Here is a 14,289-nt window from a genome sequence, read left to right on the forward strand (position 1 = left end):
GAGTGGTTATCATTTGTAAAAGGGACATTCATTGATTTAGACACACATTCATTCTGAAATATAGAGGAAAGAGAGCAAATATTACCTTCTTTGGCTTTTGATATTTAGTCATATTGTTTTTTCTATCAATCGTTCTTCATTCAATTTGGAGGTGATAAAACTTGAAGGCTTAAGTTAACTAGTTCATTCGGTTTCATTCCATTTCTTTTATAACTAATTTCGATATTCATTTGCATATTTTTCACGATTTGTATCAATTTATATCACGTATCTTTAGAACTACGTATAAATTCAACTCTATCCATTTTTCGAGTAAACACCTTCCAACAAATATCAACAGAGATATGGGAAAATTAGATGTAGACCAAACTCTTCAACAAATGCAAAAAAACCGTTCGTATATATCGTCATTAAGTGGCATATGGAGAAGGAGAAGGTGAGGGTTGGTTAAATTTGAACCTTACGCCTTTATAATAGCGAATAATTATTTTTATTTTTATTGAGCTTCTTTTACTTGAGTGTTAGTTAATCAAAAAAAGTTAATGAAATTCTATTATAGCTGTCAAAATGTACTATTCAAGTGATTTTATCAAATTGCACAAACAATTGCATGGCCCGTGTAACTTGCTCTACTAGGTTTTTCTTTCTAAATGCTTTTTAGTTTAAGTTTTGTTTCACGTTCTATAAGTTTTAAACACTATTGCAAACATCTCTTACGTATGTTAGAATATACACCATCCGTCTCAAATTATCTGTTATATTTTTCTTTTACACGCCTCTTAAAAAAGTATTAAGTAGGAGAGATTTTTGATTATTTTACTATTATTTATGTTTTTAAATATAATCTCTCTTCATTGCATATTTACTCTATAGTTGAGGAGTAGTCTTCAAGAACAATTACTAGAATTAAGGGTAAAATGGAAAAAAATTAATTAATTTTGTCTTAAACTTCTAAAACGATAAATTATTTGAGATAATTATTTTCAAAGAACACGACAAATAATTTGAGACGGAGGGAGCATATTGATAGTGTAAATACAAGGTAAATCCATTAACTACTGCAGCGAATCACCACATTAATGCAACTTAATTGAATAATGAAGTATTGAAATTGAATGAAAATCAGAACCCATTGATTACATGCTTAGTAATTACTCTGACTGAGTTCAAGAGACAACACATCTCTTAATGAAAATTTATTGTGGGAAATCTTAACAATGCAGCATCCAGATTTTGGTCCCCATTATGAGGAATTATTTGGATACCGTATCGTTTATTTTCAAAATCCTTTCTATTTTGCCAGCAGATACTCTGCATCCTATTCCATCTTTCATATGACCACATCAAATGAAATACTGAGACCTACTTGACTTTTTTTTAAAATCAAATAGTTGAGTCATTTGTTTATTGATTTAACATGTATAATGGCAATATAATTTGTTTTTGCACCATCAGTGTAATTTAACATGTTGTTACTTATACAGATGGTCTGTCTTCATTTTCATTTTACTAATTTCTCTCAACATGTGCAGTTACCTATAACATTCTTTTACACTACCCATGATTACCCTTTAATTACGTACATATACTAAGCACGAAAAAGAAAGAAAATAAGGAATGAGCTGGAGGGAGCATATGAGGAATCGGTGTGCAGATATACTGATATGGATATTGTTTAAGTGAAAATCAAGATCACGAAATATCTGTGACAATCCTTTTCTTTGATTTTGTTTTTGCTGATTCCTTCCCTTAAAAAAACCACCCCACGCCATCCTTTTAGTCCCATAATTACCTCTCTTCTTCTATCTTCTTCTTCTTCTTTCTTTCCATTACTTTTCCTTTAAAGTTTCATTCTTGATTCTTCTCTCTGCATGTTATTCTCCTGGGTAAAAGTGAAATTTCTGCGGATTAATTAAGTGAAAGAAATGGAGAGGTTTGCTTCTTCTGCTTCATCGTTATCAATTTCAAGAGGAATAATTGCAAGTGATGAACCCCATGTGCTAGCTGTGGATGACAATCTTGTTGATCGTAAACTTGTCGAGAAGTTACTCAAGAAATCCTCTTGCAAAGGTAAGCACTTTTTTTTGAATATCCTAGATCTCCTTGTACTTTAAGTGGATGGTGTGTTTCAGTTTCTATTTATTTAGACTTGATATCAATATAATGTTGAATGTTTCTCAAGCACTGCATTGTGCAACGTAGAGTCGTAGACAATAACAATATTCCCAGAAAAGTGGAACATAAGAAAGACTGGAGATGAAGATTTTATAATGTTGAATCTTTCAACAGGAGACACCCTTTAGCAAGGATGTCATCAAATACTGCTTTGCAAGAATATTTTCTAATATTGTGTGTACACAAAAATTTTCTACGTAGATAATATATAGGTCGCCACCACATTAAAACAAGGCAGATTCATCACATCGCCAGCAGGTTCATGTATTTTCAATATTGAACATTGATTTATAAGTGAAAAACTACTAAAATGTACATAAAATTAGATCTGAACCTATAATTTTAAAACTTAAATAAGATTAGTATTAAAAAAATTATAGGCGGAACCTCTCAAGTTTAACCGTGGATCTGCCTCTAGTTTAAAACAATACAAATATTAGTTGGTATATGAAGTAAAGCTTTAATAAGCACCAAAACCCCGATCTAATCCCGCTTAAAAACCAAATTATGAATATATGTTTGTGTAAGATTCTGCCTACGCTAGGACTCAAACCCCAATATAGAATAGTCGAAGGGGGGAAAAAAATGTAAAAGCGTGCCTGAAAACTAAATCGATATTGGCATTTACCTAGTCCTTTGGTCAACCTTTTGGATTTGCCAACAGCTGTACCTACGTGATCACACTGCTTTTCTTTATGTTTGTTTTACATCTTTAAATCTTTACTTTTCAGCCTATGTGGTTCATAACGTGCGTGACTGATCAACTCATGGCTTTTCATTATTTTCCTTACCCATAAATAGGAAAGATACAGCCCCGATAATATAAATTACTATATTGTATGAAGATATTGTCTCAGTTTGGTCGGAAATTAACACCATGCCTTCACTGGATTATCTGTACCTTGAACATACAAGCTAAGTTCTTTTTTTTTTTTTTTGCTGCAATCCAACTGTTAAATTACGCGATTGATTTGCGCTACACATGGCAATTAAAGATGTCTAAGCTATTAACATAAATGTGAAACATTATATTAATGCACAAGCTAGTGAAAGATGGATCAATATAATCTATCTCATGATTTGCAAGTTTCCCTTCAGTAACTACTGCAGAAGATGGTCTGAGGGCTTTGGAGTACTTGGGTTTGGGAGCACATCATGACAGCTCTACAAATTGCAATGTGAGTCCCTATTGAATAAAGATTGAGTTTGCATTTTGCGCAATGGTCACGTTATATGATAATCTCAAAAATAAAATAATAACTTGTTATATAACCAATTGATCGAATTGCAATTCTGTGTATATAACTTAAAACTCAAATACTTGAATGCAGGCTCTACTAAGTTGTGGTGTTAATATATATAGTTTCTTGTGTGCAGGGTTCGAAAGTTAATATGATAATAACAGATTATTGCATGCCAGGAATGACAGGTTATGAACTGCTTAAGAAAATCAAGGTAGTTTTCAGAGAGCTGCAACGTAGTTCAGCACATATATAATTATATTCTACAAAAACAACTCTTTCTGTTGATCTTTACTCATCATGAGTTTGAACTCAAATTTGCTTTATTGCATTGCAAGCAGGAATCATCGATCATGAAGGATGTGCCGGTTGTGATAATGTCATCCGAGAATATCCCAACTCGAATTAATCAGTAATTTTTGTCTTATAAATAACCACCTCAATATTATATATATTTCATTTTTGTAGCTGTCATATCTGATACTGAACAAAGAGTACTTGTGTGAAATGGACAGATGCATGGAAGAAGGAGCTCAGATTTTCATGCTGAAGCCTCTGAAGCACTCCGATGTCGAAAGGCTGAGATGTCAAATAATGCAATGCTGATGCATAGAGTGACTCTTTTGATCATCTGTCATCTTCTATTACCATGTATAAGAGTGATTACGAGATTCTAAAGACTCGTGAATTCAATTGTATATCTCTGGAGCTTTAGAAATTCCTGCTTTCATTAAGGCATCATCTTTTTTTTTCCAATCATTTTACAATAGCTTAGTATGACTTTTCATCCTCTACACTGGACTTATGTTACATACACATCAACATTGTAAAGTTTTTTTCTTTTACATAATCAATGTTGTTTAACTATTTTAAAACTACGGTCAATGCTTTGTCTGGATTTCATTACCACTTTCTTTTCATCTATTTTGCTCTTCTCTGTCTCATCCCAAGAAGGAGCGTACCTTTTGTGTCAGAGCTTGTAATTTGTGGCAAAATTTTGTATCTCATTAGCAGTTAGACAACATTTCTTAGTTGTTTAGCATTATATTTCTCCTTTTAATATGGGGAAGTTGGAGATTCACAATCATCATTCTGATTCTCCAAAATGATCACATCTGGAGGACTACTATCCTTGGTTTTGAATCACAAATTCCCAAAAAAGAAAAGCAAAACATATGGAACTTGGTGATTAATGTTTTGAGACAGCAAATGGTTGAAAAGATTCTATTGTTCTTCAACCCCTTTGGACTCCGAGTGAACAAACAATAACTCAAAAGTAAACTAGCAGGTACAAGATAAAAAGTATACACAACAACCAAACTGAAACACTAACAATCCTCTGAAATTGAACACAAATTCACACCTTTATCTTGCTAGAGTTGAAGACTCAAAAAAGCAACTTCTTTAATTCGAGATTAACAGAAATGGCTGTGGTGGTGGTGATGATGGTGTCTGTGTTCATCCCATCCAAGACACTGCAGAAAAGGATAACAGGCCATAAAGATACACCTGCTAAACATAGAGAAAACAGAGGAGAGTAGCAAACAAGGGCAGCAACAACATGCCAAAAATGGATCATCATACGGACTGCCTCCTTCGTGGTGGTGGTGGTGATGATGGTGGTGATGACCCATCTTCTTCTTTGACCTGAATTGAGAAAACTAATGATTACCTATTACTCAATTAGCAAATTCAAAGACACCCACTTGATCATATAATGATTATTGATCAAAAAGATGAAAATCTTTGGGGATAAAAATGAAATTCAAATCAAGAAATCAAGAGCACTACATACATTGTGAAATGAAGCTACGTTTTTTTGTTTTGTTTGTGTAATTGAAGATTGTATAAAGAGAAGGGAGATTGGCAATAATACAGATTTTTTCTTTTTGAAAAAAAAAAAGGGGCTAGTTGCACGCAGATTCCAGCTAATTTTGGAAGAATCAATTTTTTCCCATCCTATAAATACAGTTCTAATCCAATGGGACAAATTATCAGACGTGGCAACACATAGGCGGTAGAGTTGACACTGGAAATTAAAATATTAAAAAGCCCACTTCTCTTCTCATACGCGGGCAAACGCAATGATTCGTTTCTCATGGGTAATAACTCTAGAGGGAGCTTCGTAGAAAAGAACTCAACTTCCAACTTAAGGAATTGGCGTTTGCTTCAAACATTCAAGACGAGTTTTTGCAATTTTTCCTTTTAAACTTTTTTCCCCCAAAAAAATGTCTTTCCACCTAACACCAAACTACTTATAAGTATCGCTGTCCAACGGGACGGGACGGGACGAAACGAGACAGGGCGGAATTTTACCGGGACAAAAAAGGATCGAGCCTTATTCGGGACGGGATAAACAGGACGACCCGGTAGGCCCGTCCTGTCCCACTAACAAACGGGACGGATTGTAGGCCCTAAGTGGGCATTTTTTTCTAAATTTAAATATTTAAGCATTAAAGTTGACAACAACTATATTTTTTATAGAAAGCAACAGTTATTTTTTTAAAGTTGACAATGACTAATTTTTTTAAGTTTGCAACGGCTAGTTTTTGACTTTTTGAACTTAAAACTTAATAAATTATAAATAAATAAAACTAAGTAAAAAATTATAAAATATTAAAATAAAAGACTTATAGCGAAATATTTTAGTAATTGTAATAGACTTATAATTTATTTAATTTAATCTCAAGCTATAAAGTAACTAAGTAAGACAATTCATAACAAAAATTCAAGGCTAAAGCCTTTTATTTTATTAATAAAAATTTCAAATTTCACACACAAATACAAGTCTTTTGAAGAGCACCTCATCTACACAGCCACCTTCTAGTAAGGGGTCTGTTTGAACTAAAGGTGTTAACTGGACGGGCTGGTTCGGGCTGGACACGAAAAAAAATAGCCCGTCCGGTTATTGTTCCGGGGCTGGTTAGTGGGCTGGGGTTCCGGGCTGGTAGTGGGCTGAGATTTTTCGGGTTTTGGTGGGGCCGTCCGAGTTCGGGCTTAACGGGTCCGGACCGGGCTGGGTTACTTATTATTATTATTTTTAGTATATTTTATTTTTCTTATTTAATGTTATTGATACTTAAGTATTTGCAAACTTTTAAAGCTTAGAATTAAGGCTTAGAATTAAACTTTAAACATTGAAGTTTAAAGTTTTAAATTTTAAATTTAAAATTTGAAAGTAAGTGGCTACAAAAAATTATTTAATACGACCAATAAGCAATATATAAGAATCAAACTCTGAAGGCTTTCGTTTTATATTTTCATTGAATAATAAATAATACTTCAAATTAATTTGCAAGTTCTATTTTGATTTTTTTATTTTTGAACTTGCAAATTAAAAGTTTACAAAAATTATAAAAAAATAAGAAAGAGTACATCACATGATTTGCATCATTTTTGTAAGTTCATCCATGTCAACATGAGGTTCTTGGTTTCCGACATTGTTTGAATCGGAACCATAAACCATTATATCTCCAATTTCTTGGTCCTCCACTTCATCTACTTCTTCACGCCCTTGATTTCGTTGTTCTGATCTTATCCAATCTCTAAAGCACACTAGAATTTCCAAAGTGTTGCTATCCAATGAATGACGGGTATCTCCTAGTTGTTGTCTTGCTTGGCTTAATACGCTATCTGATGTCGACTATTGAAATTGGCACATTTAGCACGTCTCGACCCATGACCGAAAGAACAAAAAATTGATTTGAGTTGCTCTTCTACCAACTCAGCGGTAGAAATTCCTTTGTGCAGGTCTCTGGTGATTTTTGCAAGTAGAATTGGAGTTCATCAATGTTCCTGCTACTGGTTTGTTGATGCTCTCCTAGTGTAGACCAAATCAAATAATTTTCAACACCATCATTATCCTCTAAAGCACCAAATGTAGATGTTGAAACTGAACTTGAAGGAATATTTGCATCTACAGCAGCAGAAGCATCAACAATGTTAGCATAATAATTATATAAAGTTTGTAAATGTTTGTGTAGATCAGAAATACAAGTTTCAATATGAGGGGTTTCAGTTGGTCCAATATCCATATAAACATATAAAGCAGTGATTAATTGGCGACAAGTAGCCATTTTGATAGAAGGGTTTAAAATAACACCAATTAGGTAAACAGGGAGAATTTGGTAGAAATAATTTTTAAATTTATCTAGCATAGATTCAACAACAGAAGTATATCCTTCTTTCTTGTTCAAATTATGGTATAAAAGAGAAATTTCGGCAATATGAACTAAACCATTTGCAATAGTAGGATAATAAGCTCCTGAAAACTCAAGTGTAGCCACATAAAATTTTTGTAAAAATTTTACAACATCTTCAATGACATTCCAAGTTCTAGATGTTAACAAACGGTTAGGATCGGTACAATGAGAATTAGACACTTCAGTTATAGGCATTTTATATTTATAACAACATCTTAAGAATAAATAAGTATAATTTCACCTAGTAACTATTTCTCCAGGCATGAGTCTTGGTTTTATCCATATTGTACATATTTTTCCTTAAATGCATTTAATCTAGTACTTCTATTATTTCCTTGAATTACACCAACAGCTCTTCTAACTAAAGTGATCTCATCTCTAAATAATTCAAGGCCACTCTTCACAATTAAATTATAAATATGACATGCACGTCTAACATGAAATATTTCAGAAAGTGGTAGGTGTAGATGCAATTTTAGTATTGTAATAGCAGCATTGTTGTTAGAAGCATTATCAAATGAGATACACAAAACTTTTTCTGTAAGATTATAAAATATAGCAACTTCATGGATAGTATTATTTATAAATGCACCAGTATGACTTTGATCTTCATCATATTTAAAAGCAATAATACGTTTTTACATACAAAAATTATCATCTATCCAATGGCATGTAACAGTCAAATAATCATTTTCATTTACAGCACGACCAATATCAGAAGTAAGAGAAACTCTACAAGAAAGACTGGCAAATAAATAATGGATATATGTCTGATATTGTCCAAAAAGCCTAAAGATATCAACTCTACAAGTACTTCTAGGAATACCTTTAAATAAAGGGTTACAAATTATTTGAATATAAGTAACAAGATATGGTGAATCATCAAAACTAAAAGGTAAACAACCTAAAACAATCATTTTAGCTAATTCTTCCCGATCTTTCACTATATCGTATTTACCCATTAAATCGTCAGTACCCGAGTTAAGTTTTTGTTGCCCACCTTCCTCACCAGCACCCCATGCAATAGGGTGGTTATCTACCATGTGCCTACGAAGTTGACATGTTCCCCCTCCCTTACCTTCGGTCTCATGTTTATAAACTTCCTTATAAATTTGACATCTTACATAATTTTTATCTTCTTCTAGTCTTTCAAAAAAAATTCAACACTTACTTCTTAATCTTCGACTCCTCTTAATAGGGAGGGGAGGCCTACCTGTATTACCACGACCTCCACCCCTAATATTTTGAGTTTGACTAGCATTACCAGGTGTAGCTGGTGATGTTTCAAGATTATCAGGTGATTGAATATCATCTAAATTATCATCTATACCATAATTTTCTTGAAGTCGCTCATAATCTACATTTAAATTTTCAGGTGAACTTTCAGAAATATGTGTAAAGCTACTAGAAGAACCAGCACCACCTCTTGATTTTTTAGAAGTTTTACTCTTACTACTACCACCCCTACTAATACACTTTTTTTTTGCTGCTCTAAATATATCCATTATGTAAATTAAATTAAGAAATTAAATTAATAATTCTAAATAATAAAATAAAAATATACACCAAAGAAGAGAAAGAGATGGAACGAGTGTACCGGGATTCCGAATGTCGCACTAAATTTGATATCAAACTTCAGTTGATAGACTGATACTTGATACCACACTTCACTTGAATACTTGATATTTGATAATTGATAATTATAATTTTGTAGTGACTAAAGTAAATATTTGATGAAACATGAAATAATAAGTATTTGAGAATTTAAGAGCAATAATCAATATTATCAAGAGAGAATTAGAGTAGTAAGAGAGTAAATTGTGAGAAAAATAAAAAAAGAAGGGGGACTATTTATAGTTTTTAAAAGGTTAAAATTGTAATTTATCAATTATTAGGGATGGGGGCTATTTTCTTAAGAAGGTAGGCCGAAATGGCCATTTTTGTAAAGAAAAATGGTCGTTGCCCAACGGTCATTTTTGAATTTGACCGTTGGCAATGGTCCAGAAATTAAAAAAAAAATTGCAACGGTAATCGGGCTGTAGCCCGGTAAAAATCCGGTAACGGGTAATCGGGCTAATCGGATTCCGGGGCACCGGTTACCAAATTTTGTTCGTTCAAGCCCGGTTCCCCGCCCAACCCTCCCCAGCCTGTCCCCACCCCCTAACGTACCGGGCTGACCCGGGTCAAACTAGGCTGTGAACGGGCCAGCTCAGCCCGATTAATAGGCTTAGTTTGAACTAGGCCTCTTAGTACCTAATTACCAACTATCATACTAATATTTGTAAGTTCCTATATAACTTTGTTTTAACTTATCTATAATGTATGTTGGACATTCTTGTGGAATTAGCAATGTCGCTTGATGTTCCATGCCGTCACCTCCCCCAGTGCAAAGTATCTCATTGTATTCTTCTTCTTCCCTAGTGCTTAATTTTTCAAAATCAAAATTTCTTCTTTCTGAATTAATCCAATCTCTAAATAAGACTGAAATCTCTAGGTTGTCCTCCGCTAATGAATATCAATGATCTCCGATTTAAAATCTTGTCGCGCTAAAAGCACTCTCTGATGCTACTAATGATGCTTGAATAGCCAGTATATCTCAGATCATTATTGAAAGTGTTGGACATGCTTTGCCACACTGCCTCCACTATGCTAAAAGTTGTTTGTTGCCTTATTCGTCGTTAATAGATTATATTCCAATCCATGATTAAGATAAAAACCAAGTTTATCATCAATAGTGGAATCAAGACCTATTAAATTCTCCATACCTTCACACACATCTTCTACTCTAGCCTTAAAAGTAGTAGGAGCATTTACACCATCTGAAGTTGCCATAGTTTTATAACTATCAAATATTACTCCATATATATATATACTAGCTTGGCAGTCTTCGAGAGTTGGGTTTTTATTTTCTTTAATTTCTAAATTCTCATAAATTTTACGAACAAGTCCTTTTGTACCTATTAATTTAAAAGATGGGTTAAGCATAGTAGAAATTAAATAAACTTGGGGAATAGAAAAAATATATTTTTAAAATTTCGTACAAGTGATGTTTTCGTACGTTCAACCTTAGCCTTACCCCTTACAGGAGGTACAGGGGGTAAAGCTCCAGACCGAGATTGACTCTGAGTTGGATCTTGTGTTGCTAGACTAGTGGGTGTTTTATTTAATTCTTCTTCCTCATTTTCTTCTTCATGGGGAAATTGTCTTTGTAAAATTTCATGATCGAGTTGTTCTCCTAGATTAATATCATAAAATATGGGGGGGGTAAAGAAAGTTTCATCAACATGAGTCATTTCATCTATACGTTTTCTAACTCTAGGAGGAAGATTATGGTTACTACAACTAGTACCTTTACTACTTTTTTTAAATGGTTGGTTATGCCAAATATTTTTTAGGAGCAATAATTTAAATACGAAAATAAATACGAAAAGTTAACACAAAAATTGTACACACAAATTAAACACGAAAATAAAATACGTAAAGTAAACACAAAAATTAAGCACTAAAATGATACACAAAAATTAAATATAAAAATAAAGAGATTGAACAGAAAGACTTCGTCCTAGAACCCCATTACTTCGAGTTCGCGACCGTGTCCCCGCATTCGCGAAAAATAATTTCGTCCTAGCCCAAGTTTCCCCTTCGCGATCACGAGAGTAGCTTCGTAATCGCGAAGCACATCACACTTGTAATGACCCGACCGGTCGTTTTGAGCTCTAGCATGTTGTTCGGTAGTTTGAGGCCTTGAGTAGCTTCACTTCATGTTCTATTACTTGTACGCGTGGTCAGAATTGAATTACGGAAAGTTCGGAGTTGATTTAGATGGAAAATTCTCAATTCGAAAGTTTTAAGTTGGAAGAGTTGACCAAGGTTTGACTTTTGAGTAAACGACCTCGGAATCAGGATTTGAAGGTTCAAATAGGTTCGTATGATGATTTCGGACTTGGGCGTATGTTCGGGTTGAGTATCGGGTGGTCCGGGGGCATTTCAACGCTTATTGTGAAAAGTTAGCAATTCGAAGGTTCTAGAATTTTCTAAGTTTGTTTTGAACTGGACTTTGGTGTTATCGATGTCCGTTTGGGGTTCTGAGTCTTCGAATAGTTTCGTATCGTGATTTATGACTTGTACGTAAAGTTTGGCGTCATTTCGGAATGTTTAAGTGTAATTCGGACGCGTTCGTCGAAGTTTGAATGTTTGAAAGTTAAAAGGAGGATTTGATCATCGACTCATAATTTTGATGTTGTTTCATATGATTTGAGGCCTCGAGTAGGTTCGTGTTATATTTTGAGACTGTTTTGTATAATTGGACGGGGCCTCGGGTGTGTTTCGAATGTGTTTAGGTTGTATCGCACTCATATTTGATGTTTCAACGTCGTTTCTTTGGACATAAAAGGTATCATATTGAGAAAAGGATCTTTGATTTGTGATTGGATTGAACCATTAGATCCGTATCGTAATTATGGAACCATAGTAATAAGAATCGTCAAATTCCGAGATCGTATGAGAGAGTTATGTCCATTTCCGTGTCGGGAAAGATTGATGGTTTCTGGTACGGACTTTGTTCTTTGCGAACGCGATGGAGGTCCCGCGAACGTGAAGAAGAAAATTTGGGTTGACCGGTCAATGCGAAAAATTGCTCTTCGCGAACGCGAAGGTGTCCCGCGAAGGCGAAGAACAAAAATCGCCTGGATAGTGTTTTAAATGGACAGACTGAGCATTTTAGTATTTTGAGCATATCTTGAGTTCTAGAGCTCCGTTTGAGGTACTTTTCATGGCGTTGTTCTCATATAAACAAAGGGATAAATATATGACCTTTATTTGGATGTTTATTTATGATTGTTTTCGTTGGTTATTATTTTTATCCGTATTTAGATTGTAGAAATTGGGGTTTTGAGCCCCAAAGTTATGAGATGGTAAATCCTTGATTTGAGGGTCAATTCATTGAAGAAATTGGATGATTTTTGAAATAGAAATTATATAAGTTATGGGTGATAATTATTTTTGATAATTTTCGAAATTCGGATGTGTGGGCCCTGGGTTGACTTTGTTGACTTTTCTTGAGGGGTTGGGAATTTATTTCTAAATTTTAAATTACGAGTATTGGATTATATTTTGATTGGTTTTCACGTTGTTTGATTAGTTTCGGATCGTTTGTCATCGGTTTGAGGTATTAGAAAGGCGTTGAAGTCGGTTATCGAATTTCGGAGCGAGGTAAGTCTCTTATCTAACCTTGTGAGGGGGAAATTACCTCGTAGGTGGTATATTTGTTATGTGCTACATGTTGTGGGAACTACGCATGTATGAGGTGACGAGTGTCCGTGCGTATGCTAGAATTCCTGATTATGTCCGGGTAGACTTAGACTCACCCCATGCTTTAATTGTATTATTTGCGTTATTCTTGTCTGTTCAATTGCTTTAATTCGCATTATGACCTAAGACTAGACTCGCGTAAAGTAATGGACTCGCTACTTTAAATACTTGACAAGCTACTTGTTCAGCCATAGAAATTGTACTTCCCTTACTGATTTTTTTCGCGTTTTGCGTATCCATCGAAAAGTTTTCTTGAATCTCATAACTCACACGTATATTCGTGAGTGGGGTCAAAGACCCCGTAAAAGTTTCATATTCTTATGGGATCGGGTCGTTCGTCTCGACAGTACCACACTCTTATGGGATCGGACCGTTTGCCTCGGCAGTACTACACTCTTATGGGATCGGGTCGTTCGCCTCGGAAGTATCATGTATCATATTCTTATGGGATCAGGCCATTTGCCTCGGCAGTATCGAGACATTCGCCTCGACAGTATCACACTCTTATGGGATCGGGTCGTTCGTCTCGGCAGTACTACACTCTGATGGAATCGGATCGTTCGCCTCGGCAGCATCATATATCATATTCTTATGGGATCGGGCCGTTCGCCTCGACATTTCTATAAAACCACTCTTATGGGATCGGGCCGCTCGCCTCGGCAGAATCGTGCAAAATACTTGATAAGAAGTCCGTGTATTCATGAATTTTCCAAACTTGAGATGTGACCGTTGATTTGGTGTTGACCATTACGTACTTCATTTGAGAGGTATCCAGTGTTTGATGAATTTGTGTTCACTGTTCAGCTGTAGACCGTATTATTCACCTTTACATGTACTAATTGTTACCTACCATGTTTCATATTTGCCTACTTTATTATATTTGATTTGCTGGACCACTAGTGAGTATCAATGTTGACCTCTCGTCACTACCTGTTCGTAGTTAGGCTAGATACTTACTGGGTACACGTTGATTTACGTACTCATGTTGTACTTCTGTACTAAATGTGTAGGATTTGACAGGTTCATTTGGTGGTCGCTTGGGCTCAGAGGCACAACTACTGAGGGGACTCTATAGAGAGTTGTATTCCATGCCATGATTCACAGCACACGGAGTTTCCATCACAATTATTTACTTTATTATGTCTACCTTGTATTCCAGACAGATGACGTTTTGTTATTGTACTTCCTAGTTGGTGCTCATGCACTTGTGACACCGGATTTTGGGGTGTTCTAGAATTTGTTTATGATTTTTCTTATCATTGAGACACTTCTACTTTATATTTTACTTAAATCACATGTATGTACAACTTTTGATGCATCAATCTCTCTATCTTATAAGATTCATGATTTTAAAAATAATA

General features: G+C 34.6%; 1 protein-coding gene and 1 long non-coding RNA gene across 2 annotated transcripts; one reads left to right on the plus strand and one right to left on the minus strand.

Annotated features, from left to right (window-relative positions):
* Positions 1 to 1,512: 1,512 nt before the first annotated feature.
* On the plus strand, positions 1,513 to 4,892 carry LOC107828230 (two-component response regulator ARR17). Its single transcript, XM_016655512.2, has 5 exons — positions 1,513 to 2,070; positions 3,274 to 3,353; positions 3,553 to 3,630; positions 3,758 to 3,828; positions 3,932 to 4,892. The coding sequence occupies exons 1-5, from the start codon at positions 1,926 to 1,928 to the stop codon at positions 4,020 to 4,022; spliced, it is 465 nt and encodes a 154-aa protein (XP_016510998.1). The 5' UTR covers positions 1,513 to 1,925; the 3' UTR covers positions 4,023 to 4,892.
* Positions 4,523 to 5,626, minus strand: LOC107828231 (uncharacterized). Its single transcript, XR_001657694.2, has 2 exons — positions 5,212 to 5,626; positions 4,523 to 5,063 (listed from the first exon to the last, which is right to left on the minus strand). It is a non-coding gene; the product is annotated as an uncharacterized LOC107828231 (long non-coding RNA).
* Positions 5,627 to 14,289: the final 8,663 nt, after the last annotated feature.

Source organism: Nicotiana tabacum, chromosome 13 (assembly GCF_000715075.1).
Source record: "Nicotiana tabacum cultivar K326 chromosome 13, ASM71507v2, whole genome shotgun sequence".
NCBI classification, from domain to species: domain Eukaryota; kingdom Viridiplantae; phylum Streptophyta; class Magnoliopsida; order Solanales; family Solanaceae; genus Nicotiana; species Nicotiana tabacum.

Coding starts and splice junctions, on each gene's coding strand:
- LOC107828230 (XM_016655512.2), top strand. CDS start 1,926: ATGGAGAGGTTTGCTTCTTCTGCTTCATCGTTATCAATTTCAAGAGGA. Junction 3,354..3,552: donor ACAGCTCTACAAATTGCAAT/GTGAGTCCCTAT, acceptor TCTTGTGTGCAG/GGTTCGAAAGTTAATATGAT. Junction 3,631..3,757: donor AACTGCTTAAGAAAATCAAG/GTAGTTTTCAGA, acceptor CATTGCAAGCAG/GAATCATCGATCATGAAGGA.